The sequence below is a fragment of the Cebus imitator genome, unplaced genomic scaffold (assembly GCF_001604975.1).
Source record: "Cebus imitator isolate Cc_AM_T3 unplaced genomic scaffold, Cebus_imitator-1.0 Scaffold780, whole genome shotgun sequence".
Taxonomy (NCBI): Eukaryota; Metazoa; Chordata; class Mammalia; order Primates; family Cebidae; genus Cebus; species Cebus imitator.
In genome coordinates this window covers 213,212-229,641 of record NW_016108095.1, presented here as the reverse complement: position 1 = coordinate 229,641, position 16,430 = coordinate 213,212, and the positions used below count along the sequence as shown (strand labels likewise).

The 16,430-nt window shown below is 52.6% G+C and overlaps 1 protein-coding gene across 1 annotated transcript; it reads left to right on the top strand.

Moving 5' to 3' along the window:
* The first annotated feature begins 963 nt into the window (after nucleotides 1–963).
* Nucleotides 964–15,249, top strand: LOC108297203 (scavenger receptor cysteine-rich domain-containing protein SCART1-like). Its single transcript, XM_037735344.1, is given in 10 exon segments — nucleotides 964–1,025; nucleotides 1,486–1,807; nucleotides 3,833–4,160; nucleotides 10,796–11,101; nucleotides 11,265–11,582; nucleotides 11,585–11,854; nucleotides 11,934–12,248; nucleotides 12,749–12,817; nucleotides 12,893–13,207; nucleotides 14,963–15,249. Coding segments are annotated over 10 exon segments (2,592 nt in total).
* Nucleotides 15,250–16,430: the final 1,181 nt, after the last annotated feature.

The window sequence follows — 16,430 nt, the reverse complement described above, 5'->3', positions numbered from 1 at the left end:
AGCTGCAGGGCCCGGGCGCTGGGCTCTGGCACAGACAGCCTGGCGTAGAGGTCTGTGATCTTCTCTGGAAATCTGCTGCCCTCCTAGGCTCCTGGCCTCCTACAGAGAGGTCTAAAAACCCGAGTCACTCTCTCCTGAACTGGCTCTCTGGCAGATCTATGGGAAATTAACCTTTATTAATTTTATGCTGCTTACAAAATAATACATCCTTACTTATTATAAATTGTAAAACAGGCCAGATGCAGTGGCTGACTCCTGTAATCCCAGCACTTTGGGAGGCCAAGGCAGCCGGATCACTTGAATCCAAAAGTTTCAGACCAGCCTGGGCAGCATGGAAAAACCCCATCTCTAAAAACATGTAGCTGGCATATTGACTTGCTCAAATGCAAATGTTTATCCAACCGTGTTTAAGTGCGGCCTTTCCGGCCTTGTCACGGGTGCTGCGTCTTTGATTTAATCCTTTGCTGCATCTGGTGGCTTCCCACAATCACAGCCTCACAGGGAGGCCACATCTCTTACAAATTCGGGTCGCAGGGCACATACGTTTTTCAGGATTTGCTCCCGTTGCTAGGTCTGTGTGTTCACAGCACATGAGCTTGGCTCGACCCTAGGTCTTCAGCCACACCCTTTGTGTGAGGCAGAGAAGCTCCCTCCCTCCTGTCAGGCGCTGGTCTCAGGACCTGTGGCCTCCAGGGCCTTGCTGAGAACCGGCCCTAGCTGGGGCATATCACACCTGGGGCTGCATCAGGCACCAGCTGCAGGAAGCCCAGCCTGGCCTCACCACATGCTGCTGGCACCGTCCGGGCTGAGGCACAGGTGACAGACGACAGCTCTCATAGGGGGCAGGAGGCAAGGGTGTGCACCGGCTTCCTTCTCAGAAAGGCTTCACACTGAGTCGGCGTCAAAGCACACGTCCCTGCTGTGAGAGCATCAGCCTGTGGCTCAGCAGCAGACTGGCCAGGCATGGCCTTGTCCGCTCTGGGGCTGTGGCCGCTGCTCCTGGGCCTGCTGGACCCTCTCTCCCGGTGAGTGTGTGCTGCTGTCTGCAGGGCGCTGGGGGTCGGAGCATGGGGGAGGGGCCACGACACAACGGTGGTCCCATCAGCTCCTTGGTATGAATCCTGTGCGCCTCAGCTGGGGACCCAGAGGGCTGGGGTGCCGCCTGCAGGGTGCGTGAGCGGCAGAGTGACCAGAAGCTTGTTTTCTGTGTGCCCTCCACATGCATGTGAAAGGCTGGGACCTTAACCTTGTTGAACTTCCTCAGAAAATGGTCCTCAGGACATTTTTGTTAACATTTTGTTCATTTTTGTTGGCATTTAAGTTCGTTAATGTCATTGGTGACATCCTAATAAAGTGTGAGAAAACGGGAGTCAAGAGGAAGGGGGCAAACCGGAATGCAAGGTGAAAGTTAGATTTCTAATGTTGAAACTTCTGGACGTAAAGTACTCAGGGCCCTTTGCCGTTCCCATGTTCTTTTCCCCGAAGCTCCTGCTGCAGAGTCTCTGGCCCTGGTGAGGGGCGGAAACCGCTGCGAGGGTCTCCTGCAGGTGCAGTCCGGGGGGCAGCAGGGCCTGGTGTGCGGGGACCACTGGGCCTGCGGGAGGCATCTGTGATTTGCAGGCAGCTGGGCTGCGGTCACGCCCTCTATGTCCCCACGTATGTGGTGTGGCCCCCGGAGGCCCAGAATTCCCTGCTGCGGGGCGTGCAGTGCCGGGTTGTGGAGGCCTCGCTCTGGGAGTGCTCCTGGGGGGAGTGGGGTCGCTGCACAGCTGCGAGTGTGAATGCATCGGCGCAGTCCACTGCTCAGGTAGGGTGCGTGCCCCGGGAGTCGCTTCTGCCAGTCTTTGGCCTTGTCCCCACCCACGACCTTCACTTTTGGGAGGAGCGGTGCTGCCTGAGTTCCCCAGGGTGGAAGACAAGACCCTTCTTCCTGGGGTACCCGTAACTCCAGTGCTGTGACCCTCAGACCCTCATGGTACTGTAGGATCCCACATGTCCCCTCCAGAGGCCCAGACAGCGCAGCACAATTGAGGAACACATTACACACCAGGCCAGCCCTGGCAGGGACCCCAGCCTGAGTTCAGTCCTTTTGTCGACCATCAAGCAAGGGGCCAGTGGTGGCCACAGGACCTTCTGGAGTGAAGGGTCCCTCTCTTCCTCCCGAGTGGCTGCTGTGAGTGGAGGCAGCAGCCTGGGGCCTCGGGCAGGCGTGGAGTGAAGGGCTTTCTCCTGGCCCCCGTCTTGGCTTTCTGCCCCTGCGCTGTCCCTTGCCAGGGCTCACTCAGGGCTCTGAGCTCCTGGATCTGCCCCGCAATTCAGCACCGCCGTCCCATTCAGGCTCTGGCTGGGACCCTGCCCTTTCCCCTCTGCTGGATTGTTGGTGAGAAGCAGAGGCTCAAAGTGGCATATTTGAGGAGAAAGATGAGGGGTGTTGACAGGTGAGGAGGGGCCACTGGCACCAGAGGGCCCTGACCTGCAAAATCCAAGGCATGAGCTCCAGCACCAGAGACAGCTGGCCCTGTGCAGAGACTCCCGAGGGGTGTGACCAGGGGCCTGGGATACTGGCCTGCAGGGCCCCTCAGAGGAGCAGACGGGCCGATCTCCCATCTTCTGTCCTCTCCACCAGAGGGGCCCTCCCTGTGGGCAAGGCCCCAGATGCCAGAGGGCATGAAGCTTGTCCTGCCATCTATGCAGGTGGCCTCAGGCCCAGTGTGGTGGGGAGAGGGGACCTAAAGTGGGCAGGTACAGCCTCTGGCTGCCTCCTCTGGGGTCCTGAGCCCGAAAGAAAGGCCTCTGCTGCAGGCTGGCACACACCTCATCCTTCCACCAAGCCCACTGCCTCAGTCCTCTGGAGTCCACGTGTTAGGGGTGGGAGGCCGTGCCCAGCAGAACTGGAGTGGAACCAGAGTGGGCACCTGTGTGTACAGGAGGAAAGCTGGTGTCCTTGGGGCTGAGTGGTGGAGGCAACCCCTGTGCGGGGACCCCGGAGATCTGGTTACCTGAAGGCCCTGTGGTAAGGTGCGGCTTGCACCAGAAGGAGGCCAGTGTCTTCTGCAGGAGGCTGGGATGCGGCCTGGCACTCCAGGCATCCAGGCCCTACCTCTCAGGGCACCCAGGCTGGCCAGGTTCGAAAATCATTTCCTGCCAGGGAACAGAGGTCAGCATCTCCAACTGCAGGTTCAACCTGAACTTCCTAGACCACTGTGACCTTCCAACAGACTCTGAGGTGGTGTGTGCAGGTAGGAACGCCCTTTCCTGAGGATCTCCAAGATGGGAGGTGTCCACTCAGAGCAGCATCCGGGGGCTGAGGGGATGGCCCCGGCCTAGGGGGAGTGGGGGACTTGTCCCCTGGGGCTTCAGTGCCTGCCCAGCAAGGCCCCTATGCTGCTGCCCTCAGACTGCACCCCTGTCCTGGGGAGAGGGAGGGGCTGGTGGCCCAGGGGTCACCTGGGGAGATGGCTGACACTGATGGCAGCTCCTCCCTCAGGGCCCTGGCCAGAGTGTGGCTGGGCACTGGGCTTAAAACTGACCAGTGATTAAAGTGGCCTGCCAGGGACCAGGTCCAGCCCTGGGAGTAGGCTCCATGACACAGATGCGGGGCCCGGTCGCTGGGAGTAGAAATCCTTGCTTGGGGGTGGGCGCGGTCGTCGTGGGAACCAGGACCCCGGGGAGATGGAAGGGTGGGAGAGGCCTCGGCCTGCACACCCAGGACCTCTCCTGCCAGGGGCCGGGCCAGCTCAGACGGTCCTTCCCGTGGGACCCGAGGGCAGCGGTCAGGTCACCGTGCCCCAGAGGCCTGCCCGGAGCGCGTCCTGCCCTGTGCTCCACCCAGCGTCTGCCCCCAGGACACACCGAGGCCCGGCTGGTGGGCGGCGGGCACCCCTGCGCCGGGCGCCTGGAGGTGCGGCGGGGCCTGACCTGGGGCGCCGTGTGCGACGCGGACCTGGACCCGGCCACGGCCCACGTGGTGTGCCGGGAGCTGCAGTGCGGGGCGGCGGTGTCCACACCCGGGGGCGCGCGCTTCGGCCGGGGCTCGGGGCCGGTGTGGACGGAAGCCTTCCGCTGCGCGGGCAACGAGTCGCTGCTGTTCCACTGCCCGCGGGCGCGCGGGAGCCGGTGTGGACCCGGCCGCCACGCGGGGCTCCGGTGCGCGGGGGAAAGTAAGTCGCGGGCGGCTCCGGGGCTGGGGCCGTGGGCGGGACGGAGCTCGGGGCCCTGTGAACCCGCGCTGGGCCTGGGGTGCCGCGACCCCCGAGCTTCCTTCCCGGCTCCCGCAGGGTGGTCGTCTCCGGAGTTTACTCAGGACCCTTTTCCACGCGGACCCCACACCCCAGGATCATCGACGGTATTTCCTCCACCCCGCGGGAGTCTTTTACTTCAGATAACCTCCCTTCACGCACAAGCGTTTAATTTTGAGGAAGTCCTGTTTACCCACTTACTCCCCTTTTGTTCCTTGAACTTTTAGTGTCATATCCAAGAATCCACTCTCTAATCCGAGGTGGTGAAGAATATTCCTGTGTTTTTTTCTCGGTTTTATAGTTTCAGCTCTATTTGGTCTTTGATTGACTTTGATCACGTTTTGTATACGGTGTGAGGAAAGGGTCCATTCATTCCTGTGCATGTGGCTATCCAGCTGACCATTTGTTGAAGACACTATTCTTTCCTCATTTTTTAAAACATATATGTTGATATTGATTGTTCTAAAATGACACATAATAATTGTACAGGGTGATGTCTGAATACATACACACCTTCTGTAATGATCAGCTAATCTCTCCGAGTGACTTTTCTTCGCACCATGTGAGGATCAGTTACCCTCGCATGAATAGATTTACTTTGGGACATTCAATCTGCTCTGTTGACTTATGTGTATTTTTATGCCAAGAGCACACTCTGCTGATTTTTGTAGTTCTCTAGTAGTTTTGAAATAGGGAATGAGTCCTGTAGCTTTTTCTTTTTCAGTATTGCTTTGGTTATTTAAGGTCCCTTGAAATTCCATGTGAATTTTAGTATCAGTTCTTCTATTTCTGAACAAAAAATGGCTGTTGGGATTTTGTAAAATCTGTAGATTGGCTTGGGAGTATTGCAATCTTAACAATATTAAATCTCTCAATCTATGAACACAGGATGTCTTTGCATTTGTTTAGGTTTTCGCTGATTCTTTTAAAAAATGTTTTGTAGTTTTCAGTGTACAAGTCTGTCTTGGACCTCCTTGGTAAACATTATTATCATTATGTCATTCTTCTTTAAATGGACACATTTGGACACATACTAATTGTACATATTTATGGGGTTCAGTGCAGGGTTTCAGTGCATGTATGTGTTGTGTAATAACCAGATCAGGGCATTCAGCAATTCATCACCTCAACATGATTATTTCTGTGGTGATGACATTCAAAATCCTCTCTTCTAGTTATTTTGAAATTCATAGTACAATATTATTGATTGTATTCACCTGACTGTGCTATGGAACACAGAAACTTATCCCTCCTGTCTCTACCGTTGTATCAGTTGACCAATCAACGCCCACACCTCCTCCTCACTACCCTCCCCTGTTCTACTCTCTACTTCCATGAGATCAACTTTTCAAGATTCCATATGCAAGTGGGATCATCTGGTGTTTGTCATTCTCTGTCTGACTTATTTCACCTAACATAATGTCTGCCAGGCCATCCACATTACAGCAAATGACAGGATTCCATTCTGTTTTTAAGCCTGAATAAGGTTTCATTTTGTGTAATATGTAGACCACAGTTTCCCTGTTCATCCACTGATGAACACGGGTTGAGTCCATAGTTTGGCTATTGTGATTAGTGCTGCCGTAAACATGGGGTGCAGTATCTCTTCAGCTTACTGATTTTCTCTCATTTTGCTAATTGTTCTCTTTGCTGTGTGGAAGGTTGTTAGTCTTATGTAACCCCATTTGTCTATGTTTGCTTTTGTTGCCTCTGCTTTTCAGGTAATATCCGAAAAATCCTTGCTAGACCAATGTCCTGAGCACTTCCCCTGTTCTCTTCTAGTTGTTTTTATCGCTGCAGGTCTTACATTTAAGTCTGTAATCAATCTTGAATTGGTTTTTGTATATAGTGAGAGGTAGGGTTCTGGTTTCATTCTGCATGTGGATATCCAGTGTTCTCAGCACCATTTCTTGACGAGACTGTCCCTTTTCCAATGTGTATTCTTGGCACCTTTGTTAAAAATCAGTTGGCTGTGTGTGGATTTATTTATCTTCTCTCTCTGTTCCACTGGTCTGTATGTCTATTTTCATATCAGTACCATGTTGTTTTGGTTATTATAGTTTTGTAGTATATTTTGAAATCCAGCAGTGTGATGCCTTCAACTTTGGCGTTTTTGCTCAGGATAGCTTTGAGTATTCTTGGAGTCTTCTTTTATTATTGTTCAAAGCTAGATTATAGAAATGCATCTAATTTTTTGCACCCTAATTTTTCCTGAAATTGCCTATGGCTTTAATTTTTTTTTGGTGTATTCTGTAGGATTTTCCATATATAAGATCATGTATCTGTGAATACAGATAGTTTTACCACTTCTTTTCCAAAAGGATGCTTTTTATTTCTTTTTTCTTACCTAATTTCTCTGGCTAGAACTTTTAGTAGAATGTTGAGTAGAAATGGTGAAAAAGTGCATATTTGTCTTGCTCCTTATCTCAAGGGAAAAGCTTTTAGTTTTTCTCCATTAAGTATGATGGTAATTGTGGGTTTTTAATAAATGTTCTTTATCACATTGAGAAAGTCCCCTTCTGTTCCTTGTTTGTTGAATGTTCTATCATGATAGTGTGTTGGATTTTGTCAAATGCTTGGTCTGCATCAATTGAAGTTATCATTTTTTTTCATAGTATCTATTTGTACTTCTCTTTATTTCTGTAGATTTCATACCAAGTATCCCCCACATTTGTTTCTGATTTTGGTAATTTTGGTGTTCTCTTTTTTTATTGGTCAGCCTAGCTAAATATTGTCAATTTTGTTGATCTCTTCACAGACTCAGCTTTTATTTTTGTTGTTCTGTCTATTGCTTTTACTTCTATATTTCATTTACTATCTCCTTCCTTCTGCTAGCTTGAGGTTTAGTTTATTCTTCCTTTTCTACTTTTTTAAGGTGTGAATGCCATTATTGATTTGAGATATATATTTGCTCTTAATATAGATGTTTGTTACTATAAAATTTTTTCTAAGCATTGCTTTCATTTCAATCAATAAATTTTGTTATGCTGTGTTTTCATTTTCATTCATCCAAAAGTATTTTCTAATTTCCCTTGAGATTTCTCCCTTGACTTATTGGTTGTTTATGAGTGTATTCTGTTTTTTAATTTCCCAGTTTCCCTTTTTTAAAAAATTTCTTTCTAGCTTCATTCCTTTATGGTCAGAGAAGATGCTATTTATGATTTCAGTTCTTTAAAATTTATTCAGACTTGATTTATGCCTCAACACAGGGTCCACCTTGATGAACATTTCATGTGCACTTGAGAAGAATGTGTATTTTGCTGTTTTTAAGTAGAGTGTTTTATATATGTTTGTGAGGTCTGGTTGGTTTATGGTGTTCTTCCAGTTATTTCTTTTCTTATTAGCCTTATACATAGATGGTCTATCCATTATTAAAAGTGAGCTGTTTTTGGCTCCCGTTATTATTTACAGTCATTTACTTCTGCCTTCAATTGGTCAATTTTTTCTTTATTACTTTTGGCTCTGTTATTAGCTGCACATATGCTTATATTTGTTGTTATTCTTTTGATGGATTGACCTTTTAATAAATGTATAATCTTCTTCTTATCTCTCCTCACAATTTTTAACTTAAAAGTCTGTTTAGTCCATTTAGGCTGCTATAGAAAACACTGTAGGCTGGGTAATTTGTAAATGACAGAAATCTATGTCTCAGAGTTCTGGAGGCTGAGAAATCCAGGGTCAGGGAACCAGCAGGTTCAGTGTCGTGGGAGGGGGGGCATTCGTCGTAGATGGGGCCTTCTTTGTGTCCTCACATAATAGAGGAGCAAAAGAGGAAAAGGGATGAAATTGCTCCCTCGAGGCTTTATAAGGGCTAACCTCCTCCATGAGGATAGAGCCCTCCTGGCTTATAACCTCCAAAGACTTCACCTCTTAATACTGTTGCTTTTCAGATTCTGTTTCAGCATGAATTTTGAAGGAACACAAACATTCAACCATGACTGAGTCTATTTTGTCTGATACTTGTGCAGCCACTTCAGCTCTCTTTTGGTGACTATTTGCATGGATATCTTTCCCCAGCTTTCACTTTTAACCTAATTGTCTTTTGATCTAAAGTGAATTGATGAAGAGAACATATTTTAAAACAATTTTTAAAAAATCAATTTTGTCTCTCTCTGCCTTTTTAGATGGTTTAATCTCTTTACTTTTAAAGTAATTACCAATAAAAAGTATTCACTTCTGCTGTTTTTACTGCCCTCTTTTGTGTTTAATTGACATTTATAGTATACCATTTTCATTCCCTTTCCATTCTTTATTTTTTGGATTTCTTAGCTTTTTCTCTAGTAGTTCCCCTGGAGATTATAAGCAATATTTTTAATTTACAAACCTCTGGTTTGAATTAAAACCAACTTAGTTTCAATAGTATATAAAATCTCTGCTCTTAATATTGTTATTCTCACTAATTCATCTTTACACATTGTTAATCCTTTAACATAAATATATAATTTTGTTTCATGCCTATGTTTTTTTAAAGCATATAGGAACAAACAAAGGAATAACAAACCACAAATACAATACTGTTGGCCTTTATAGTTTCCTATGTAATTATCTTTATCAGTGTCATTAAGTTAATCATTAAGACTCTGATTTACTGTTTAGTGCCTTTATTTCTGCCTGAATTAAACCCTTTAGCATTCTGTGTAGGACAAGTCTAATAGCAATGCATTTCCTCAGCTTTTGTTTAAATTCTCCTTCATTTTAATATAGAATTTTGGAGTAACAAGGTTTTCCTTTCAGCACTTTAAATATGCTACCCCACTGCTTTCTGGCTTCTGTGGTTTCTGATGGGGAAGCAAGTGTTGGCCTTACTGAGGGTCCCTTGTACATGATGAGTCCCTTATCTCTTGCTGCTTTCAAGATTCTTTTCTTTATATTTGGCTTTTGAGAGTTTGATTATAATGTGTCTCCCTGCACATATTGTTAAGTATCACTTAACTTGAAGTTTGTTGAGCTTCTTGGATGTAGACGCCTATCTTTCATCAAACTTGGAATTTTTTGAAGTATTTTTCTATCACTTTCTCTCTCCTCTCTCTCTGTTTTAATTTGTTATTCTCTGGAAGAGCCAGTATTCTCTACTCTTTCTGTGACCCTGATAATGCATCTGTTGATATACTTGATGGTATATCAAGTATATATGGTATTTTGGGATCTACTGATTTTTCTTCATTCTTTTTTCTTTCTGCTCCTCAGGGTAGATAATCTGAATTGACTTATGTTCAGTTTCGCAGACTGTATCTTCTGCCTGCTCAAGGGGTCGCTGTTGAACCTTTTAGTGAACTTTTCATTTGTTATTGAACTTTTAAGCTCCAGAAAATCTAGTCGATTCCTTTTTATAATTTATTTTTATTAGCATTACTTATTTGGTGAGATATCATTGTCTTGTTTCCATTTGGTCTTTGAGCATATCGAAGACAGTGAATTTAAAGTATTTGTCTAGTAAGTCTAATGACTTGGCATTCTCAAGCACAGTGTCTATTTCCTTTTTCCCCCTGTAAGTGTGTCATAATTTCTGATTACTTTGCATATCTTTTTTGCTGGAAACTGGACATTTTGAATTACCATTTTGTGGCAACTCACATTTTTCTCCATCACCAGGGCTAGTTGTTGCTGATAGTTGTGTGTTTAATGACTTTTCTGAACTCCTTTTGTAAAGACTCTTCTTTGCTGCATGTGACCACTGGGGTCTCTTCTCTCTCGGTGCAGTGAGAGTTAGTGATTAGGCATATTTCCTTAAATGCATAGTAAAACAGAGACACACACTCCTGACCCTTCCAGTCTTTGCAGGTCAGCCCTTTGTTGGGGCACACCCTCAATACTAAGGCAAACCACCATCTACTCTGCATTATTCTTTACTCCTTCCTTATGCAGAACCAAATCTGCCTCTTCTTTCTTCATTAAGTGTTTCCAAGTTGTTCCCAGATACTGGAATTTCAAAAAAGTTGGTTATGAGTTTTACTACCTTATCATTACATTAGCTACATTAGAGGGAGATGGGCTTTGGGGTTCCTTACTTGCTGTGTATACTGTTGTTCTTCCTAGGGACACATTTCCTCCCAGGCGCAGGGTGTGAGTATATTTAACTAGGCGCACACCAAGATCCAGGTGCAGCAGCACAGTGGGGCCCCAGTGAACGGAGATGCTGCCCCATTTCCCAGAGCTCTGGCTGGCGAAGAGAAGCCAGCTGTGCAGGGTGTGTGGAGCTCTGTCTTGGTGCCACCTCCCGCTTGTTGGAGACAGCGTTCAGCAGCACCATCTTTATTAGCATTCCTCTGTGATGGACGCATTCCAGAGCACTGACCAAGTGTATTTTGATAGTTTTCCCAGCTTAATCACGGCTTAAGTGAAGGGATGCATTCTGGATTTCCCAGGCAATTTGTGGTGACCTCATTCACCAAAGCTGTTTCGTGCCCTCAGTCTGTGCACCCAAGTCTGGGAGCGGACTGTGAAATAGGCTGGCATGACGGGCCAGTGCAGCCAGGTCTGTGTCCCCAGCCACAGCAGACATAGATTTCTGTCATTTACAAATTACCAGCTTACAGCTGACCCCTCCTCTCCCCCAGAGTTCAGGCTGGTCAACGGCAGCAGCAGCTGTGAGGGCCGCGTGGAGCTCCAGGTGCAGGGGTCCTGGGCGCCCCTCTGTGCCACCCACTGGGACATAGCAGACGCCACCGTCCTCTGCCACCAGCTCAACTGTGGCAACGCGGTGGCCGCACCTCGAGGAGGCCATTTTGGGGGCGGGGACGCAGCCATCTGGCCTGAGGCGTTTCACTGTGAGGGGACAGAGTCCTACTTGTGGAATTGCCCAGTAAGCACCCTGGGGGCCCCGGCCTGTGCCCCGGGAAACTCGGCCTCCGCAGTGTGCTCAGGTGGGTGCAGCCAGGACGGTGGAAGAGGAGGAGGGTGAGTGAGAGCCATGGACAGAGGGTGCAAGGAAGGACAGAGGGGCTGAGAGGGACCTGCCTGCCTGGGGGGGTGGTCCTGGGTCCCTCCCCTCTGACGCCCTGGGGCCCCGTGCGTCCCCATCCCCAGGTTTCCCCCATGCGCTGCGGCTGCGGGAAGGACAGAGCCGCTGTGACGGCCGCGTGGAGGTCTCCCTGGACGGCGTGTGGGGCCGCGTCCTGGATGACGCCTGGGACCTGCGCGGCGCGGGCGTGGTGTGCCGGCAGCTGGGGTTCGGAGGGGCCCAGCGATCCTACGACGCGCCCGCCCCCAGCCGCGGGTCCATCCAGGTGGCGCTGAGCTGCGCGCGCTGTCTGGGCACCGAGACCCGCCTGACCCGGTGCAACGTGTCCGCGACGCTGCGGGAGCCCGCGGGGACCTCGCGGGACGCTGGCGTGGTGTGCTCGGGTGAGGGCGGAACCGCGTCCCGCGTGGGCAGTGGGGCACCGTGTGTGACGACGCCTGGGACCTGCGGGACGCGCACGTGGTCTGCAGGCAGCTGGGCTGCGGTCGCGCCCTGAGCGCCCCGGGGACCGCGCACTTTGGAGCCGGGGCGGGGCGCATCTGGCTGGACGAGCTGCGCTGCCAGGGCCACGAGTCTGCGCTGTGGCAGTGCCCGTCTGCAGGCTGGGGCCGGCACGACTGCAGGCACAAGGAGGACGCCGGAGTCTTCTGCTCAGGTCCTGAAGCCTGTCCACCCTGTCTCCCCACCCACACTCTTAGCTGGGCCTTGCTAACCTGACTGGCTTCTCTCTGCAGAGTTCACGGATGTGAGGCTGCAGAGCCACAGGCAGCCATGCGCAGGACGGCTGGAAGTTTTCTACAATGGGACCTGGGGTGATGTCTGCCGCACCCTGAGTGTGGCCTCCCTGCGGGTCCTGTGTGGGCAGCTGGGCTGTGGGTCTCACGGGCAGCTGCAGGCTGCGGCAGGGAGCCAGTCTGCCACTGAGTTTCTCTGGGTGGCCTCCATCCAGTGCAGGGACAGACATGACCAGTCCCTGTGGCAGTGCCCGTCAGCTCCCTGGGACCAGCATTCATGCTCCAGTGGAGAGGAAGCCTGGGTCCTGTGCATGGGTGAGTGGGTGGGCCCGCAGGTGTGGGGGAATGGTGGTGGAGAGGGGTCTCTGAGTGGCCCCACACTGTGTCTGCATGGGCCCTTTCCTAGGAGAGGAAATGTCAGCTTCCCTTGTCCTCATTCTGCATGACTCTGCCCTGTGCTGGTCCAGTGAAAGGGGACGGTCCCTGCTCTGAGGCTCTGCGCTGCGGGGGTGGGGAACATCTGGAGTCTTCCCAGACCCTGTGATCTCCCCCAGTGAGGGAAGCAGGGCCCCTGCACCTCCCGGTATTGTCCGAGGACATCTTGCAGGGAGATGTGCCCCTTGGAGAAGTCTCAGGCACAGTCTGTGGAATCTGTAATCCCATGTGGAGATCCCTTGCATAAACAGAGTTCTCTCTTTAGCCAGCAGAAATCGCTGTGCTGGGGAGACAGAGAGAAAAAGGAAATGAAAAATAGTTTACAAAATTTAAGCTGCTGAGCTTGCAAATACAGAAGCGGGTCCCAATTTCCTACGCAGAAAAGGCAGGAGAAGTTCCTCAGGACCCTGGGGAGACCGTCAACTGCTCCTCCTCGCTCAGCTGCCCAGGTACCCGTCTGTCCTTGTCCCTGTCCTCCTTCCCACCCCGTCCAGCCCCCTGAGTGACGGCAGCCCCTTTTCCAGAGGAGGGCGCAGTGCGTTTGCGCGGGGGCCAGGCCCGCTGCTCCGGGCGCGTGGAGCTCTGGCACGCGGGCTCCTGGGGCACCTTGTGCGACGACGCCTGGGACCTGGCGGACGCGGAGGTGGTGTGCCGCCAGCTGGGCTGTGGTCCCGCCGTCGCCGCCCTGGCGGCCGCCGCCTTTGGCCCTGGCTCCGGGCCGGTGTGGCTGGACGAGGTGGGGTGCCGGGGCAGCGAGGGGTCCCTGCGGGGCTGCGCTGCGGAGCGGTGGGGACGCGGAGACTGCGCGCACAAGGAGGATGCGGGCGTGCGCTGCTTGGGTGAGCGGGGGTGGGGACCGCTGGGCAGAGGGCGCTGGGCAGTCCTGTGGTGGTCTGTCCCCTTTCCCCTCAAGCGGATCCCCAGCACCCAGCCCTGAGGCTGCCCCAGGCATGGTCCCTCACGGCTGCTCCTGGCTAGGCTGCTTGGGACCAGACCTGTCAGCTCAGGCTGAGTGGGCTGGGGGGTCTGCGGGGGTCTGCGCAGCTCAGGGCTGTAGCTGCCTCCCCATCCGGGCCCTCACGTGCCACCGTTTACTGCAGGTGACTCGGGGACCACAGTGCCGCCGTCACACCTGGGTAGGTGGTTTTCTCAAGCTCAAGTCCTGCTGTGTGTCTGAGCCCCGCTGGGGACTGCCCTGGGGCTCAGGGCTGACCATGCTGACAGGGCACCCATGATGGAAAGTTCTCTCCTTCCCTGTGCCCACCTGAGTGAATATATGGGGACCTGGGGGTGTTGGGGACAGAGGCCCCAGGCCCCTCACAGCCACTTCTCTGGGGTCTTTGCCTTGGCAGCTAGGGGGCTTGGCCCTGGAAAGCTATGGCCCCTTGGACATTAGGTCTGCATCCAAGGCAGAGTTGAGGGCAGTGGGCAGTCAGGACAATAAGCACATTCCACAGGCCTAACCCCTCCCCGGATCATCACTCTGCTGCTCCTATCTGGGCCCACATACCTGGATTCTCCCACCTGCATTTTCCCGCCTGAGCCCTACACCTGTGCCTTCCACCTCCGCCTCACCACCTGTGCCCTCCCAGCTGTACCCACGGTCTGGGCCTACACAGCTGCATTTGTCCCCCTGTGTTCTCTCACCTGGGCCTTCCTTGCTTGCACCCAGTCTGAGCCTGTCAGCCTGGGTTCTTCCACCTGCACCCACGACCAGGGCCCACACACCTGGATTCTCCCGCCTGGGCCTCTCGTGCCATGACCTCAACCTGCCTCTCCAAGGAAGGAGCACCTGTTCAGGCAGCACAGAGGCCCACCTCTCTTGGGGTGCCGCCATCCCTGTGAGGCTAAGGTCCTCCCAGGCCAGGGTCACAATGGCCCAGGCAGCCCAGGTGCGCAGCAGGCCCCGCCTCTCACTGTGCCCCACAGCCCCTTCCTTGGTCCCTCCACCTGCCCACATGGCCTGGGCCCTGCCTGAGTTCACCTGTCTGGTACTTGGCTCCCTCCTGGGCATCATCTCTCTGTTCCTGGGGATGAAGTGGTGCCACCGCAGAGCAGCCTGCAGGGGTAGGTGGGCATGCCCAGGCATGGCGAGCAGGGCCCTGAGGTGGGGAGGCTGGGGGGCATGCTCTGTGGGACCCGGTCACTGCAGGTCACTGCCCTGCATGCTGAGTGGCCTTCCCCATGGTGACTGCTCAGTGACTCTCTGTGGACCCATGAGGTGTTGGGGGCTCAGGGACCCTATGTCTGAGTCTTGCTTTGCCCCCAAGATGTGCTGGATCAAGAAAATCCACACTCCCAGGACTGCCTGGAGTGAGAACGGGCTCCAGGGTTCTGCTGACCCTCTGTGACTTGTGCGCAATGGAGGTCCTTCCTGGGTGTGTTCAGAGGCTGAGACCACTGGCCCCACCCTAGGACACAAGCCCTGGGTGCCCAGAGTAGCAAGTGGCCCCTGTGGGGGTCTTTGCTCTCTGTGGGGGCTGCTGACAGAGGTGCCGGGGTGCTGGCATGCATGGAAGACCACAGGGGCCAGGCATGCTGGACTTAGACTGCAGGAGTATTTCTTCTAAAACATTCTGCTGTGGCCTTTGCAGGTTGTGGCATGTCAGGGCACCTGTCCTCAGAGGGTATCTATGAGGACATCGGAGCCTTCCCCATGGGGCAGAAAGACGAGGAACCTGCAGCGTCTGGGGACCTGGGCCTGGAGGAGAACTATGACGATGCCGGAGAGCCTGAGGATGGCGCTGAGGAGGAGACAGAGGAGGCCGGGGTGCTGCTGAGCCCTGCAGGTGTGCACCTCTGCGCCCTGGCGTCCATGGTGGTCTGCCTCCTGTACTGCTCCTATGCAGAGGGCTCTGCTCTGGCCAGCGCCTACATTTAAAGAAACTGAGCTGCTTCTCGTGAGTCCGTGACCCTCTCTTCTGTCTCAGGCTGGGGCATTAGGACTTCTGGCTGTCATCTGCGTGTTAGGCTGCATCTCCCAGTGGGTAGATGTGGACTTAGGGAGGTCATAGGTCTATATTTGGGTTACTTTTGCAGCTGTGCAGTATCTTTCCGGCATCTTGTCCCAGTTGGCTACAGGAGGGACCCTGGGCAGCCTGGGTCGCTGTGAGAAGCCATACCGCTCTCTCCCGACCCACCACACCCCATCCTTGTCCCTTGGTGACTTTGCTTCCCAGCAGCAGATGAGAACTCCTGAGCCTGTGAGAAATCGCTCAGAACCCCAGTGAGCCCTGTGTCTGTCTCCTTAAACACAGGTGGGGCTCCTTTCAGCCTGGGTCCCAAAGCTGAGGCTGGGATGGAAGACGGTGGTGGCCTCTGCCCCAGGACATGACCTGAAGCTGATGGTGGGGATGTCAGAGTGTTGAGTGACTGGATAAACCGGGGGAGCTGGGGTCTTCACTGCCCTCACTCTCAACAGATGTTATTAAACTCCCTTTGAGCTCACTTGTCCATCGTTAATTCAGTTCAGAAACGTTGAACAGACACCGCCATGGCCCAGGCTCTGTTGGTCCTTTGTCTTCTCATCTGAGGGCGATTTTGTGTGTTTTCAATCCAACATTGTTTTCACTGCTTTACTGAGCTGGGGTGTGGGCTGCTCCTCCTGGAACTCAGGCAGGAGGGTCAGGGGTCTCCCAGTCAGGCAGCCTCTTGGACCATTTCTTTCTTCTGCTCCCATCTCACCTCCAGGGTTGGGGGCCTAAGCTTCAGGGTGGTTCCCTGATGACCCGCCCCTGGGAGCCCCGCCTTTCATCTACACACACAGTGCTGCAAGGGATGGTGAGCGCTCAGCTGGGGGCTTGGAGCCAGAATCTCCATTTCTTACAGCTGCATTGCTCTGATAGGCCCCCAAGCTCTCCCTGACCATCCCCACTGCTGACCACACACTCCCAGGACCTGACCTGCCAAAGATCCCACCCACCCAGGACCCCACCACCGAGGACCCCCCCCACCCAGGAACCCCCACCCTGGACCCCCTCACTCAACACACCCCACCCAGGAACCCCCACTCAGGACCTCCCCATGCAGGATCCCCCCACTCAGGAACCCCCCACCCAGGAA